The sequence below is a fragment of the Medicago truncatula genome, chromosome 4 (genome assembly GCF_003473485.1).
Source record: "Medicago truncatula cultivar Jemalong A17 chromosome 4, MtrunA17r5.0-ANR, whole genome shotgun sequence".
NCBI lineage: Eukaryota > Viridiplantae > Streptophyta > Magnoliopsida > Fabales > Fabaceae > Medicago > Medicago truncatula.
The window spans coordinates 58,686,651-58,699,895 of record NC_053045.1 but is presented as its reverse complement, the minus strand read 5'-3'; the positions used below and the strand labels follow the sequence as shown (position 1 = coordinate 58,699,895).

At 33.2% G+C, this 13,245-nt stretch overlaps 2 protein-coding genes and 1 non-coding gene across 3 annotated transcripts; all 3 read right to left on the bottom strand.

Annotated features, from left to right (window-relative positions):
* Positions 1-13: 13 nt before the first annotated feature.
* LOC11417754 (peroxidase 40) lies at positions 14-1,815 on the bottom strand. The gene is made up of 4 exons (XM_003609754.4): positions 1,375-1,815; positions 937-1,128; positions 689-854; positions 14-578 (listed from the first exon to the last, which is right to left on the bottom strand). Exons 1-4 carry the CDS (start codon positions 1,621-1,623, stop codon positions 175-177), a joined length of 1,011 nt encoding a protein of 336 aa, XP_003609802.1. The 5' UTR covers positions 1,624-1,815; the 3' UTR covers positions 14-174.
* Positions 1,816-2,710: 895 nt separating this feature from the next.
* On the bottom strand, positions 2,711-5,022 carry LOC25494119 (uncharacterized). Its single transcript, XR_003011295.2, has 5 exons — positions 4,822-5,022; positions 3,571-3,898; positions 3,336-3,386; positions 3,121-3,162; positions 2,711-3,012 (listed from the first exon to the last, which is right to left on the bottom strand). It is a non-coding gene; the product is annotated as an uncharacterized protein (transcript).
* Positions 5,023-8,523: 3,501 nt separating this feature from the next.
* LOC11416246 (TATA-box-binding protein 1) lies at positions 8,524-9,746 on the bottom strand. The gene is made up of 4 exons (XM_039834017.1): positions 9,411-9,746; positions 9,165-9,212; positions 8,951-8,995; positions 8,524-8,839 (listed from the first exon to the last, which is right to left on the bottom strand). The coding sequence occupies exons 1-4, from the start codon at positions 9,507-9,509 to the stop codon at positions 8,702-8,704; spliced, it is 330 nt and encodes a 109-aa protein (XP_039689951.1). The 5' UTR covers positions 9,510-9,746; the 3' UTR covers positions 8,524-8,701.
* Between the last annotated feature and the right edge of the window lie 3,499 nt (positions 9,747-13,245).

The following is a 13,245-nucleotide window of genomic DNA, read 5'->3' as shown; positions in this document are numbered from 1 at the left end:
AATTGCTGTCATCTTTGGTTATAAAGAGCTACTCAGCTCGATTCAAGTAATCATTAATTAATTAATCAGTACGTTTTCATCCCACACACTTAACATAATTTTTCCTAACGATGGAATAGCACACGACCATCATACTGAGTTTACATAGGGCATTATCAACTTGACTTAAATTATTTAATTAATAGTTCGGCAGTCTCTGCGAATCTGCCCGATGCTCTGTGTAGCTGTTCCCAAGCTTCCCATTTTCACCATTGAATTCTTGAAGTCATCAAAGAAAACAAACGGATTTGCTACATAGGTTTCGACAATCTGTCGTGTCTGATCATTCCCATTCACCAAAGTTTGGTCCGATGGAAGCAATCCTTCCCCAGATAGAAGATTGATATAGTATTGATTATCAAATGTTGCTGGTGTGACCAGGTCAAGATGTGCAATTCGGTTGCTATTATCTTGCCCCGAGCACAACCGCTTCAATGATGATACAAATTCAGCATTAACATATGGACCGTCTGAGACGCTGTTACTTCGTAAGCGAGAGCTAAATGTTGAGCAGCGGGCTTTTCCTATTGTATGTGCACCTGAAAAGAGGGTAAAAAAAATAAAATAAGCAACACTAATCTTGATTTTCAATGAACTGAGTAAATTATCTGTACGTTAACACGGAAATAACAATATCCAGAGGATTAACCTGAGAGGGCAACCATGTCTTGAAGTGTAAGGCCTACGTTTTCAAACTTGGCCACAAGCATATCAACTGTTGAGTTTGGTCCCGGAATGTTATTATTTGCTCCTGCCTTGCTAGCCGTTATACTATCTTTTCTTCCCATTTGCACCTCCCAAGTTGGTCCTCCTGACTATAATAGAAATAATACTAATTTAGAAAAATAAAATAAAATAAGAAGGATCAAATTCGAATCCAAAGGAGCAATGACAAACCAGAAGAACCGAATCTCGAGCAGCAGTTGCTAGTATGTCAGCACAAGAAACAGTTTGTGGACAAACTACTTCTAGTTCAGATTTTATTTCATTGATTACATCAAATCCTCTAAGTGAATTCACGTTTGGAGCAGCTGTTTTCTCACCAACAAAGTTTTCTGTGTCATCCAGCAAGACTGAAGCATCACAACCCTGTAAAAAATGATTTACATTTATTTTAGTTTCTATAATTTTTTTTTATCAATTTATACCTTTTAGTTCATGGCTTATTATAAAAACGGGTGTGTTGTAGGGACTAAAAACATCTATTTGTATAAAAGGTAGGAGCTAAACATTTTATAGAAATTAAATTTAAATTTATACGTAATAAAAATTTGTTTAGACCATTTAAAAAATAAAAATAAAAAAGACAATATATGAAGGCAAAGAAGTGCTTGCATTGACAAAGCAATCATGAAAATGTAGCCTTAGCAATGAAGCAGCCATTCTTGGGTCACTAGAGACAGCTTGTTCCACCCAAGAGAAGATTATGGCCTCTGCTTCAGGGCAACTGTATTGGTATATGTCAGTCCCTAATGGACTGCCAGTATCTGTATCACCACCATAGGCATCATTCACTCTGGCTGCAAATGCTGAAGTGAGGTTGAGTATCACCAAACACAATAATATTGCTAACTTCATAGCCATTTTTTAGGGGACAGTAACTATTCCTAGTGATATTAATGTTAACGAGTGTTTATGAATTGGATTGTTGGGCACTATTGTATTATATATATAGGAACCTAATCACATACGTATCAGATGGTTAAAAGACAGAGTCAAGGATAAGAAGTGGTTTGTGATCACGTAATGCCATGTGCCTTTTGGTTCATTGTAGATTCTTTCATCTGCTCCGTTTTGATATCATAAGCAGCAGTGATACTGATAGTGATGCTTAATTACTACTACTATATGACTCGGTCCAAAAGTGAAGTTAACCATATCTACTATACCACTGAATTGTTGGCAAGATTACGTTCTTTGAACTTAGGAAGTGTTTGAAAAAGTTAATTAAACTTTATTTGAGCTTATCTCATGATCTGCATGTTCGTTAAAAGTATTTCGAAGTTATCATAAAAATAATTTATGATATGGTTGTAAGCTGTTTTCAATAAATAAATTATGTCTAGCTCAAAAACACAATATTATTTTTATTTTTTATTTTATAGATATTTTACATTGCATTTTAACAGACCAAACATACAATGTTGTGTGAGGAAAAAAAGAAGAAAAGGATGAACTCAACTTTAATCGAACCAAAGTATTTCTAATATACATGATGCAATTGTCCATGAATGGGAATTTAATGATAGGAGTTTGGTCTAATAAGGGACACAATTCAAATTATTTTGAAGACATTTGTACAATGGTCAATAGTTCCATTTGTTTAGTTAATGATAATTTTCTCTTTTCTAAATTTACAAAGAAAAAGTCAATGAAGTGTCAATTCGGTGGTAAGAGTTTGAGATTATAACTTTATAGGATGAAGTTTAAATTTCCGATAGTTATTGTATAATGACCATTAGTCCACTTTAATTATTAATAATTTACTTTTTCCAATTGTTTTTATACAAAAAGAAACATGAAAATAGGATGGAATAACTAACAGCATAATAAAAGTAAATAAGAAATTTTTTATTAAGTGATTTATAGGGTAGTTTTCTAAGAGCAACGATAATGGGGTGCTTGATAACAATGCAAAAGATACTAATATTCCAGTTCAAGTATGGAGATATTCATAAATAGGCTTGAGGTAGTTGAAATGCATAAACATATCTTATTAACACTTATTTATCTTGAAGATATAAAAAGTACATTTTCTCTCCTGTCATTGAATACAAATTGAATGTGTATTTGTGAGTTTCAAATACAAACTCAATATGGCCTGACTTGCAAGCAAAGTTAAATAGTGAGTTGCTGAATACTTTTTGAAACTTCGTCAACCAAGTTTACACTAGATGAAGCACCATAGGAACGCGCAAGACCATCCAACCATTTGCGGAAGTTGACATTCATCTGGCTGCGAATCTTGAAATCCTAAAGCATAAATAAAGGCAAAGGAATCAAGTATTACGAGAAAAAAACACAAATTGTTGATGAAACAATTCCAGTGAAGTGGATAATCTGAAAGAGAAGAAGTTGTACCTCAAATTTAGCCGGAAAACCAAGCTTTTGCATGATACCGGTCTGCTAAGTAGAAAAAAATAAATTAGAAAATACCGTAAATTTTGAAAAACAAAGAGGCTCCAATCTAACACAAATGGCTTAGTTTTCCAGTGTAATTAACTTCGAGTGGAGGACATCAATAATATAGATACATAGTAGGAATGTGATAAACCAAAAAAAGAACAAGAACACACCTTTCTTGCTGCCAATTTAGATTGTTGCTCACTTTTAGCTCAAATACAAATCTAGGTAAATTAGAACAGCATAAGAAACAGAATTCCTTCAAAGTACTATGCCAAATTATTTGGTTTTGCAAAAGGAACACTGATTAGGGATATGGTTATATGTTAAACAACACATACAATATTGGAATACAATGTTAAAAAAACATAAAGCACTTCAATGAGCAAGTGCAACCAAAGAGCATACCATCATGCCAGAAGCAGAGATAAGTGCAGTTGTTTTTGGTTCTCTGATCTTCATAACGAGAAAAGGTATACGCTACAAAGAATTTTGCATTACGATCATCAGTGCCTCTAAAACAATCATATTTACCAATTGAAAGGAAAAGCAAGCACAAGCGCACAACGCACACACTTGCATACATAACACATATAGTATTTGGATGACATTCACAACGATTGAGCAGATGAAACTTGCCTTGGGCTTGTACGTCACAATACGAGTGTTAGGAGCTTGGAGACCAATCGCTTTGAGATCTAACTTACGCCCCCAATTTACTGTTGAAACAATATTTCTGCAAGTAAAAACACCTCAAGCCGTAATTAGTTTATTCTGTAGAGAAGGAAATTTATTACATATTCCAACATTCACAGTAAAGAATTACTAAAAGCATTATTATATTAGATATTCTGCATGATTTGCATCATGGTGGTTTTGCCGGAGTCATATGGAACCACCATAATTTTGCAAAAGCTATAAGGTTTAGCTTTTAAAAATCATGACGACTCACCACAATTCTGACAAACTCGTTGTGATACCAAACATGCACATTGTAAACAAGAAGAAAGATCTTTCCTTCAAAACTGAATTCTTGTTAATAATAATTTGGCTCGTAATTTTTCTCAATCAGTATTACCTTTGACTATACTAAACTATGTCTATTCTGTTATAGTCTTCTTACAGAGACTTGTACAAACAATCTTCTCCATGCAATGCAAACTACTTAAGATGAGAATATGCCATCTTTTACACCGTAAGACTTTACATGAATTTCTCTCTAAGACATTCTTTATGAGTAATGCTAGCAACACTCTTTTTTGAACACATCATTGCGGGTCTACACTTTGAAAATTGAAGCCACATAAATTGATGGGGCATACATTGATTTCATCTAATAAAAGAGTAAGTGCTAGAGAGAGTGTTGAAAAGTGACTGTTGCTAACATTCCTCTTCTTTTATTATGTTAATTTGTGCTCTATGGCTACGACAATTCTAATCGAATCTCAAACTACTGCTGGTATCAATGTATCACCCACCAATTCACACACACCCAAAAAATAAGACAATATATCATCTCACTCCATCTTTCAAGATTCACAGGTCTCAAACTCAAACATTTCTAACCCCAAAGACGTTACGGTTACATTCAATTATACCCGTATCAATGTGTCATAGATCCATCAGAATAATTTCACGAAAACATATTCAGATACTCACTGAACGTTCTTCAGGGTAGGTGCAATTGCAACTCCAGCAGGTTGGCTCTCTTGCATTTATTGATCTGCCATAAACCCTAACGAGAAAGATTGAATCGCTATTGATTGATTAGTCTATTTAATCACGGTTAACCCTCTTCCAATATTTTAAACATTGTGATGCGTGGTTCTTTCGTATTTATATATAACTCTCCTAACTATTGTTGATTAGTTTTTTTCTTTTTGTTTGACTTAGTTGTGTTTTGCTTCTCGAATTTAATGACTCGGTCTCACACGTGTATTTTATTATTTTGCTAAATTGCACTTTTGTTCCTTCAACTTACAAAAATCAGCTATTTTAGTTCTCAACATCGGCATTGACCTGGTAGACCAAAAGTGCTAATTTTAAAATTAGGGGGAAAAAAAAATTTAATTTAGCCTTTTTTCATTGAATATTTTTCTTTTCTAAATATTGTTAATTGTTTATTAAATTAGTAATAATTTCTTTAGAAACAAGTAGGGGTGTTCGCGGTGCGGTTTGGTTCGGTTTCAAGCATAATAATCATCCAAACCGCGAGAGAAAAAAGCATGCGGTTTGGTTTGGTTCGGTTGATTTTTAAAAAGTCATCCAAACCAAACCAAACCAAACCAATGCGGTTTGGATTGGTTCAGTTGATGCGGTTAATCGCGAGATAAATAAAAAAATTACATTAACTCTAATATTGCCAACTAGTACCAAACAATTTTAATTATTCAAAAAAAGAACTTGAAGTTCCAAAATAGCATTACAATACCAATAAAAGTTATTTATCTAAAATAACATTACAGTACCAAAATAATATTTAAGAACCAAAAAAGAACAACTTGGGCTTGGGCTTGGGTTCACTTTGGTATTGGGCTAGTACAGTACTTACTTAGTTTAATAACATTGAGTATTTTTGCGGTTTGGTTTGGTTTGGTTCGGTTGCTGAGATGCAAACCGCAAACCGAACCGAACCGCGCGGTTCAGTCTAAAAGTCATCCGAACTCATCCGAACCAAGTGCGGTTTTTTGCGGTTTCGGTTTGGATTGGTTCGGTTTGCGGTTTTTCTATTGGGTTGGTTCGGTTTTGAACACCCCTAGAAACAAGTAAGCAAATATTAGAGGATAGTTTCTTTGACCAAAAACAGCACAAGTTTTTCATGAGTTTATAACTTATTTTTATTAGATTATAACATTTTTTGATAAGCTACTTCAAGTAGCTTAAAACATAAAAAATTTCTCTCAATTTTACTTGTGTTATTTTGGTTCAATATTTTTAAAATATCAATTAAAAATTATCTTTTCTATATCATTTCATATTTATAAATTAATTCAACCGAATTTTACCAAACACTATAAATTCGATCAACAAATTTATTTGGTATCAGCTATCAAATAACTTATTAGCGATTTACTATTTTTTACCAACAGAGTCTTAGTTAACACTATGTACGAATTGCAAATTTAGTCTTTTAATGTTTGAAGTTAATTTTTATTGAAGATATTTTAGCTTGTACTTTATACTTTAAAATAGACTAGATAAAACAAGTATTGATAGTGTTGCAATTAAAATATTATAACTTGCCACGAACACAAATAATGTAGTGAGAATGTAGCCCCAATTGACACAGTAGAATTTACTTGAAGTGCAAGATACAAATGAAATTGAGAGAAAATAGGTGGTGATGCACAATTTGTTGTAATGTGTATTCTCATTAAGCAAATGAAGGAATGATTACAACTTATAGAAACTAACTTGCTAGCTAAGCAATAACAAACTTAACTAACTAACTAACTAACTGATTTAATTGATTAATTCTCTATACACCACCTTATTAATCCATAAATTTAAAATGATACAATTCCTAACTTCTTTCTTGGAAACACAAAGCTATCAATCTTTACAGCCTTTGTAAGTCCATCAGCTAGTTGCAATTCAGTAGGAGAATATTCCACATCAATTTTCCATTCATCACTTACTCTCTGATGAAATGGAAACTTGTTTCAATTTACTTGCTTCTTCCATGTGAGACTGAACTTTCAGCAAGTTTAATAGCTGGTCCATTGTCAATCATCATCAATTTCATCTGTTTCTTCATTTCACACTTCAACTCCTTTAGCAATGAGTCCAACCATATAAGCTGACATGCTGCTGCAAATGTTACTGCAATATATTCAACTTCATAAGAGGATTAAGTCAATATATTTTCATATAATTATGAGGAGCTTATGACAATAAGCTGAAAACAAACTTATGAAAATGTCATAAGTTGTTTCTATACGCTCTTTCAAACAATCTAACAAATACTTACGCTAGTAGATAAGTTTAAATAAGTCATTCCAATCATGCCTTTTTTTTATCTTCCCATATGTTTAATGGTTCAAGGCATTGCAAATCTATAATTCATTATGTGGGCATAACATTGATGTGGACTAGAGTTGTGAATGAGATATTCCTGTTCATGTAATTTTATGTTTCTGATTCAAGGATTTTGTGTAGATACCATGCTATTAATAAGGAGGTTCCTTTGAGCTAACTGAAGTTTGCAAGGAAATTTTCAAAAAGATAAATTTGATAACAAATGGCTATCCGAGAGAACCGTGGAGCAGGTGTTCAGTTGTCTTTTTGTTTCTTTGGGTGAAGTCTATTTATTTTATTGGTTATTGTTGTCACTACTCGTCTCTCCTATTTATTTATTTATTTATTCCTGTTTGAAGACCTCTGCGAGTATGATTCCAACATGCGAAAGGTTCCTGTCCGAGTATGATTCTGTCCGAGGAGACCAATGTGACAAGTGTGGATGTGGTCGCTTCTAATCCAACAGAGTTGAACAATCCCAGGTGCAAGATAATAACCTCCTGCCCTAAACTAAATTTTGGATCTATGTTTTGGTAATTATTTAACTAATAATTGTATCATTCCGATTTGTGGAATAATTTCTCTGCCGTAGGTGTGATTTTCCTGAATGATCTTAGGGTATTTAGTGGATATGTACTGAAACATTTAGTAGCTTTGATTTTTCGTTGCAACCTATGTTCCTTGCAGTTTGGTTACCCTTTTCATTGGAATTTCTTCTTTTGCTCTTCTTTTTGATGCTATGTGTTTAAATGACAATTTCTGAAGCACACATGGTAAATTATTTGTCATATTCCAGTACAATATTTTCGTTATTTGGGAGACTAGACAAGTTTTAAGTAGAGATTTTTCGGCGTCTGTAACAGGTTTGTAAAAACAGTCCTTTTCTTGGTGATACAGACCACTTATTTCTTGAGCTTCCTGTATTGAAAGATAAATTGGAGAAATACATCAACAAGATGTCGTGGACAGATCATGGAGTCAGAATGCTATCCAAATTACCAATGCATGGTTCAAAAATGGATTAGAGCGACGCTGTATTACCAGAGATCTGAAGTGGCGGGTTTCTGTTCCGAATGAAAATTGCAGTAACAAGGTTAGCTTTTCCATTTGGTCTTTCAAAATGTCATTTATTTTTCATTCAGTAATTTTATAAATGATTTTCTTTAAATTGGAAGGTTTTCTATATTTGATTTGACGAACCTATTGAATATGTTCTTATGTTTGTGATTTGACCATTTCAAAGTAACAAAATCTTACTTACGTGATTTCTAAGAGCAAAGGCATTGGGGTATTCGGTAACCATGCGAAAGATACTAATATTCCAGTTGAAGTATGAAAATATTACTTGCTCACAAATAGGAATTAGGTGAATCAATTTCAAACGTATCTTATTAACACTTATTTAAAAGATCTTGAAGATAAAAATTGTTAATTTTCTCTCCTGTCATCGAGTACATTGAATATGTTTATGCATTTGTAGGTATCAGATACAGGCTTTACAGGGCCTGACTTGCAAGCAAAATTAAATAGTGAGTTGCTGAATACTTTGGGAAACTTCGTCAACCAAGTTTACACTAGATGAAGCACCATGGGAATCTGCAATAAGACCCTTCAACCATCTGCGGAAGTTGACATTACGAGGGCCGTGAATCTTGAAATCCTAATGCATAAATAAAACCGGTGGAATCAAGTACTATGAGAAAAAGCAAAAATTCACCATAGTTGATGAAACAATTTCAGCGAAGATAATATGAAAGAGTAGATGTTGTACCTTAAATTTGACGGGAAAACCACACTTTTGTATGATACGGGTATACTGAGTAGAAAAAAATAAATTAGAAAATACTGTAAATTTTGAAAAAGTAAAGGCTCCAATCCAACACAAATGGTTTAGTTATCTTGTGTGATTAACCTCGAGTGGAGAACATCGATAATATGCATACATAGCATGAATGAGATAAACAGATAAAAGAACAAGAACACACCTTCCTTGCAGCCAATTTAGACTGTTTCTCATTGCCTCCAGTACAAATCTAGTTAAATTACAACATCATAAGAAAGAGAAATTAACCCTTCAAAAGTACAATGTGAAATTATTTGGTTTTGCAAAACGAACGTTAGGGACATGGTCATATCGTAAACAAACACACAGTATTTGAAATTTGAATACAATGTTTAAAAACCCACAAACAAAAAGCACTTCAATGAGCAATTGCAACAAAAGAGCACACCATCTTCCCAGAAGAATAGATAAGTGCAGTTGCTTTTGGTTTTCTGATCTTCATAATGAGAAAAGGGAAATGCTGCAAAGAATTTTGCATCACAAACATCGATCAGTGCCACTAAAGCAAGCATATTTATCAATGCAAAGGAAAAAGTAAGCACGCGCATGCAACACACAGACTTGCATACATAACACAGATGGTATTTGAATGAGATTCACAATGAATGAGCAGATGAAACTTGCCTTGGGTTTGTACACTGCGCTACGAGATTGGAGTGCAATTGCTTCGAGATCCAACTTACACATCCAATTCACTGTTGAAACAAGATTTCTGCAAGTAAAAATAAACACCTCAGACAATATTTAGTCTTTAGATATATATCTATATATATAATGAGTAAATAGTTTATTCTAAAGAGAACGAAATTTATTATATATTCCAAAAGCTAAAGTAAATAATTACAACAAGCATAATTATTAGATATTGTGCAGGATTGGTATCATGGTGATTTTGCCATAATCACGGTGAAGCACTCCGGTTTTGCAAAAGCTACAAAGTTTAACATTTAAAAATCGATTATGACAAACTCACCGTGATAGCAAACATGCACATTGTAAACAAGAATAAACATATTTCCCAATTTGATGGCAATGAATAAAGCAACACAATAATTTCCTGTCGAGAATGTTGTCAAAAGACAAACAACTTAAAACATATTTCTATTGAATATGATTTTTAGGAATGTAGTTTTTCTTAATCTCTTTCTACCTCTTTGACCATTATACTCTTTTTACCGAGACTTTTACAAATCTTGTCCATAAAACTACAGTTAAGATGAGACTACAATCTATTACACGATTAAAATTTTACATGAATTTCTCTCTAAGGCATTCTTTTATTACTTTAACTTGTGTTTTCTATAGCACCGACACTTCCGATCTAAGACTTGTTTGGTGTCCGTTAACAACACACCACTACCACTAATTACATTCAATTATGTCATTTCTTCAAATATTACTCTATAGATAGTGTCAATGTCTCCATGGTTCATAGCTTGTGTCGTGAGTTTATTCATCATTAGAATAATTTCACGAAAACATATTTAGATACTCACTGAACATTGTTTAGGTTAGGTGCGATTGCAGCTCCAGAAGGGTGTTTCTGGAGATCTACAGCCTGTTGGCTGTCTTGCATTTCTTGATCTGCCATAAACACCAGCCAACAGATTGAATCGCTATTGATAATCACGGTTAACCCTCTTCAAATATTCTTAACATTGTGATGCGCGTTTCTCTCTTATTTATATATAACTCTCTTAGCTAGTGCCTATGAACTCCCCGATGTGGGACTATTATAGGATTTTTTTTTTTTAAAGGAGGGATTATGATAGTAATCTCTTACATTCTTTCTTTGATAAATTTAGATGATAGTTTATAAGTTTATTATAGTTTATAGCCATCATATTTTTATTTTTGGTGTTACCCTCTAATCACATGAATAGGGCCCCGATAATCTAAGTTTGGATTACCGGTGCCGATTTTTCTATGAATCTGAGGATAACGCCAAAACCAAAAAGAATTCTCACAAGTTTATAATTTATTTTTACTAGTTTATAATGTTTTTTTTTTATAAGCTACTTCAAGCAGCTTAAATTTCACAGCTTATAATTTTTTCTTTCAATTTTATCCATATTATCTTAATTGAAAAAGAAATATATTAATTAAAATCATCTTTTCCATGTCATTTCATTCATACTTTGACGAATAAAATAAGTCAATTTTGTAATCGTAAAAAAAAAGTATTTTATTTCAAATTATTATTATTTTTGATAAAAATGAGGGCCTAAGTACAAAAACAAGAAAAACTACAACAAAATTAACCAAGGGGTAGCAATTTCCGTAATATCAGCTAACAATAAATGTCTAATTTGAGTACATGTCTCGTATATCTTCAAATTATAATCCAAAGAGCACACAGTATTTGCTAAAGTATTTGCACACTAATTAACCTCTTGATACGAATGAGAAACTTCAACATTCCAATCCATCTCCAATAAGTGATGGATTTTATTAACCAACATTGTACCAAAATGACTATTTGTCACACCTTCCTTTATATCCCGCTCCACACTAATTAACATAATCTACATTTAATTCAACGACTCTAAATCCCATCCTTCTCGCATAGCTCAAACCCTCCAACACTACTCAAAGCTCAACCACAAACGCACTACAATTGCCAATGAATTTAGTAAAACCACCAATCCATTCTCCATCACTCCCTCTAATAATACCACCACAACTAGCTATATTTCCACCCTTGCACGCACCATCCCTATTTAACTTCACCCAATTAACCGGAGACCTCCACCTAATGAAATCTATCACACATTGGCTATTGGAAGTAATTTGGTTAGCCGTTCTTGCTTGATAATAATCTTCCGATAGCTTCAAAACATGATTCGAAGGATTAGTTGGTCTAACAAATTTATTTTCATGCAACTCCTTATTCCTCCATGTCGACAAACAATGGCATGTTGTCGCCCAAATATCTTTCCAATCTCCATTCCCCTTCCAACCGGCATCAAGACTTAAGTTGAGATACTTTTTATATAAATATTTTACATTGCATTTTAACATATCACACATACAATGTAGATCATACATAAAATGTTGTGTGAGAAGAAGAATAAGAAAAAGATGAACTCAGATTCTATCGAGCCAAAGTATTCTTTATATACATGATGCAATTATCTATGAGTGTCAACTCAATGGTAAGAGTTTGGTCTAATAACTTCAAGAGACATGATTCAAATTCTTTTGATTTTGAAGACACCTTCCCTATTGCCAATTTAGACTGTTAATTTTTTTTTTGGTCCTATTCTCCAATTTTTCAAAGAAAAAGTCCATGAAGTGTCAATTCACTTACAAGAATTTGATATTATAATCTTATGAGACGAAGTTCAAATTCCCTCAAATATTATTGTAAAATGACCGTTCGTCCACTTTAATTATTAGTAATTTACTTTTCCCAGTTTTTTTTATTTTTTTATTTATTTTTTTTTTATAAAATTAAATAGTAGTATATACATTATGCAACTAACTAGCAAGAATACTAGAAAAAATAAAATAGGACGGAATAACTAACTTCATAATAGAAGTAAATATATTATCAACTAAACTAAAAATAATTTAGTATAATCTGACACCCCCCGGAGGCAAAAGTTATTATGCATAAGATATTTCATATGCACCCTGCATAAACACTTCACAACCATCAGATCTAGTGTACACGTGTAATAATTATAGGTTTCTCAAACTACACCAAATCAAGGAATAAAGGAAAGAGGTATAAGTGCAATGTTGTTATAAGGAAGCATGAGCTTCATCTTCTCCGACCAAACCTCTACTCCGAAGTGGCGGTGACCGGCCCAAACAGGCGGCACCACCGCGTCGGAATTCCCAAACACCTCATTTTTAAAATCCAAACATAGATCCAGACATCCTTTTTCACGTACAGTTCAAAAATCCATCTAGTTTTTCAAAAAAACACACACAAGTCCAAATCTACAAATCAAAATACGAAATAAATGAAAACGAAACTACCTCTTCTTCGTTTCACGAATCCGATTCGGTCCGTTCCTTTCTTTGCTTCGGACTATGCTTCTTTCCTTTTGCTTCGATTCAGATTTGGAGATTTGTGGACGATTTGTGCACGTACTTGCTTCTTCTTCTTTCTTTCTTTTAGATCTGTGTTGCTTGTTGTTCCGAAACAGATGTGAAAAATGGCGGTTGATGACTTAGTTGATTTGCACTTTGATTGTTGTTATTAGGTGTGAGTT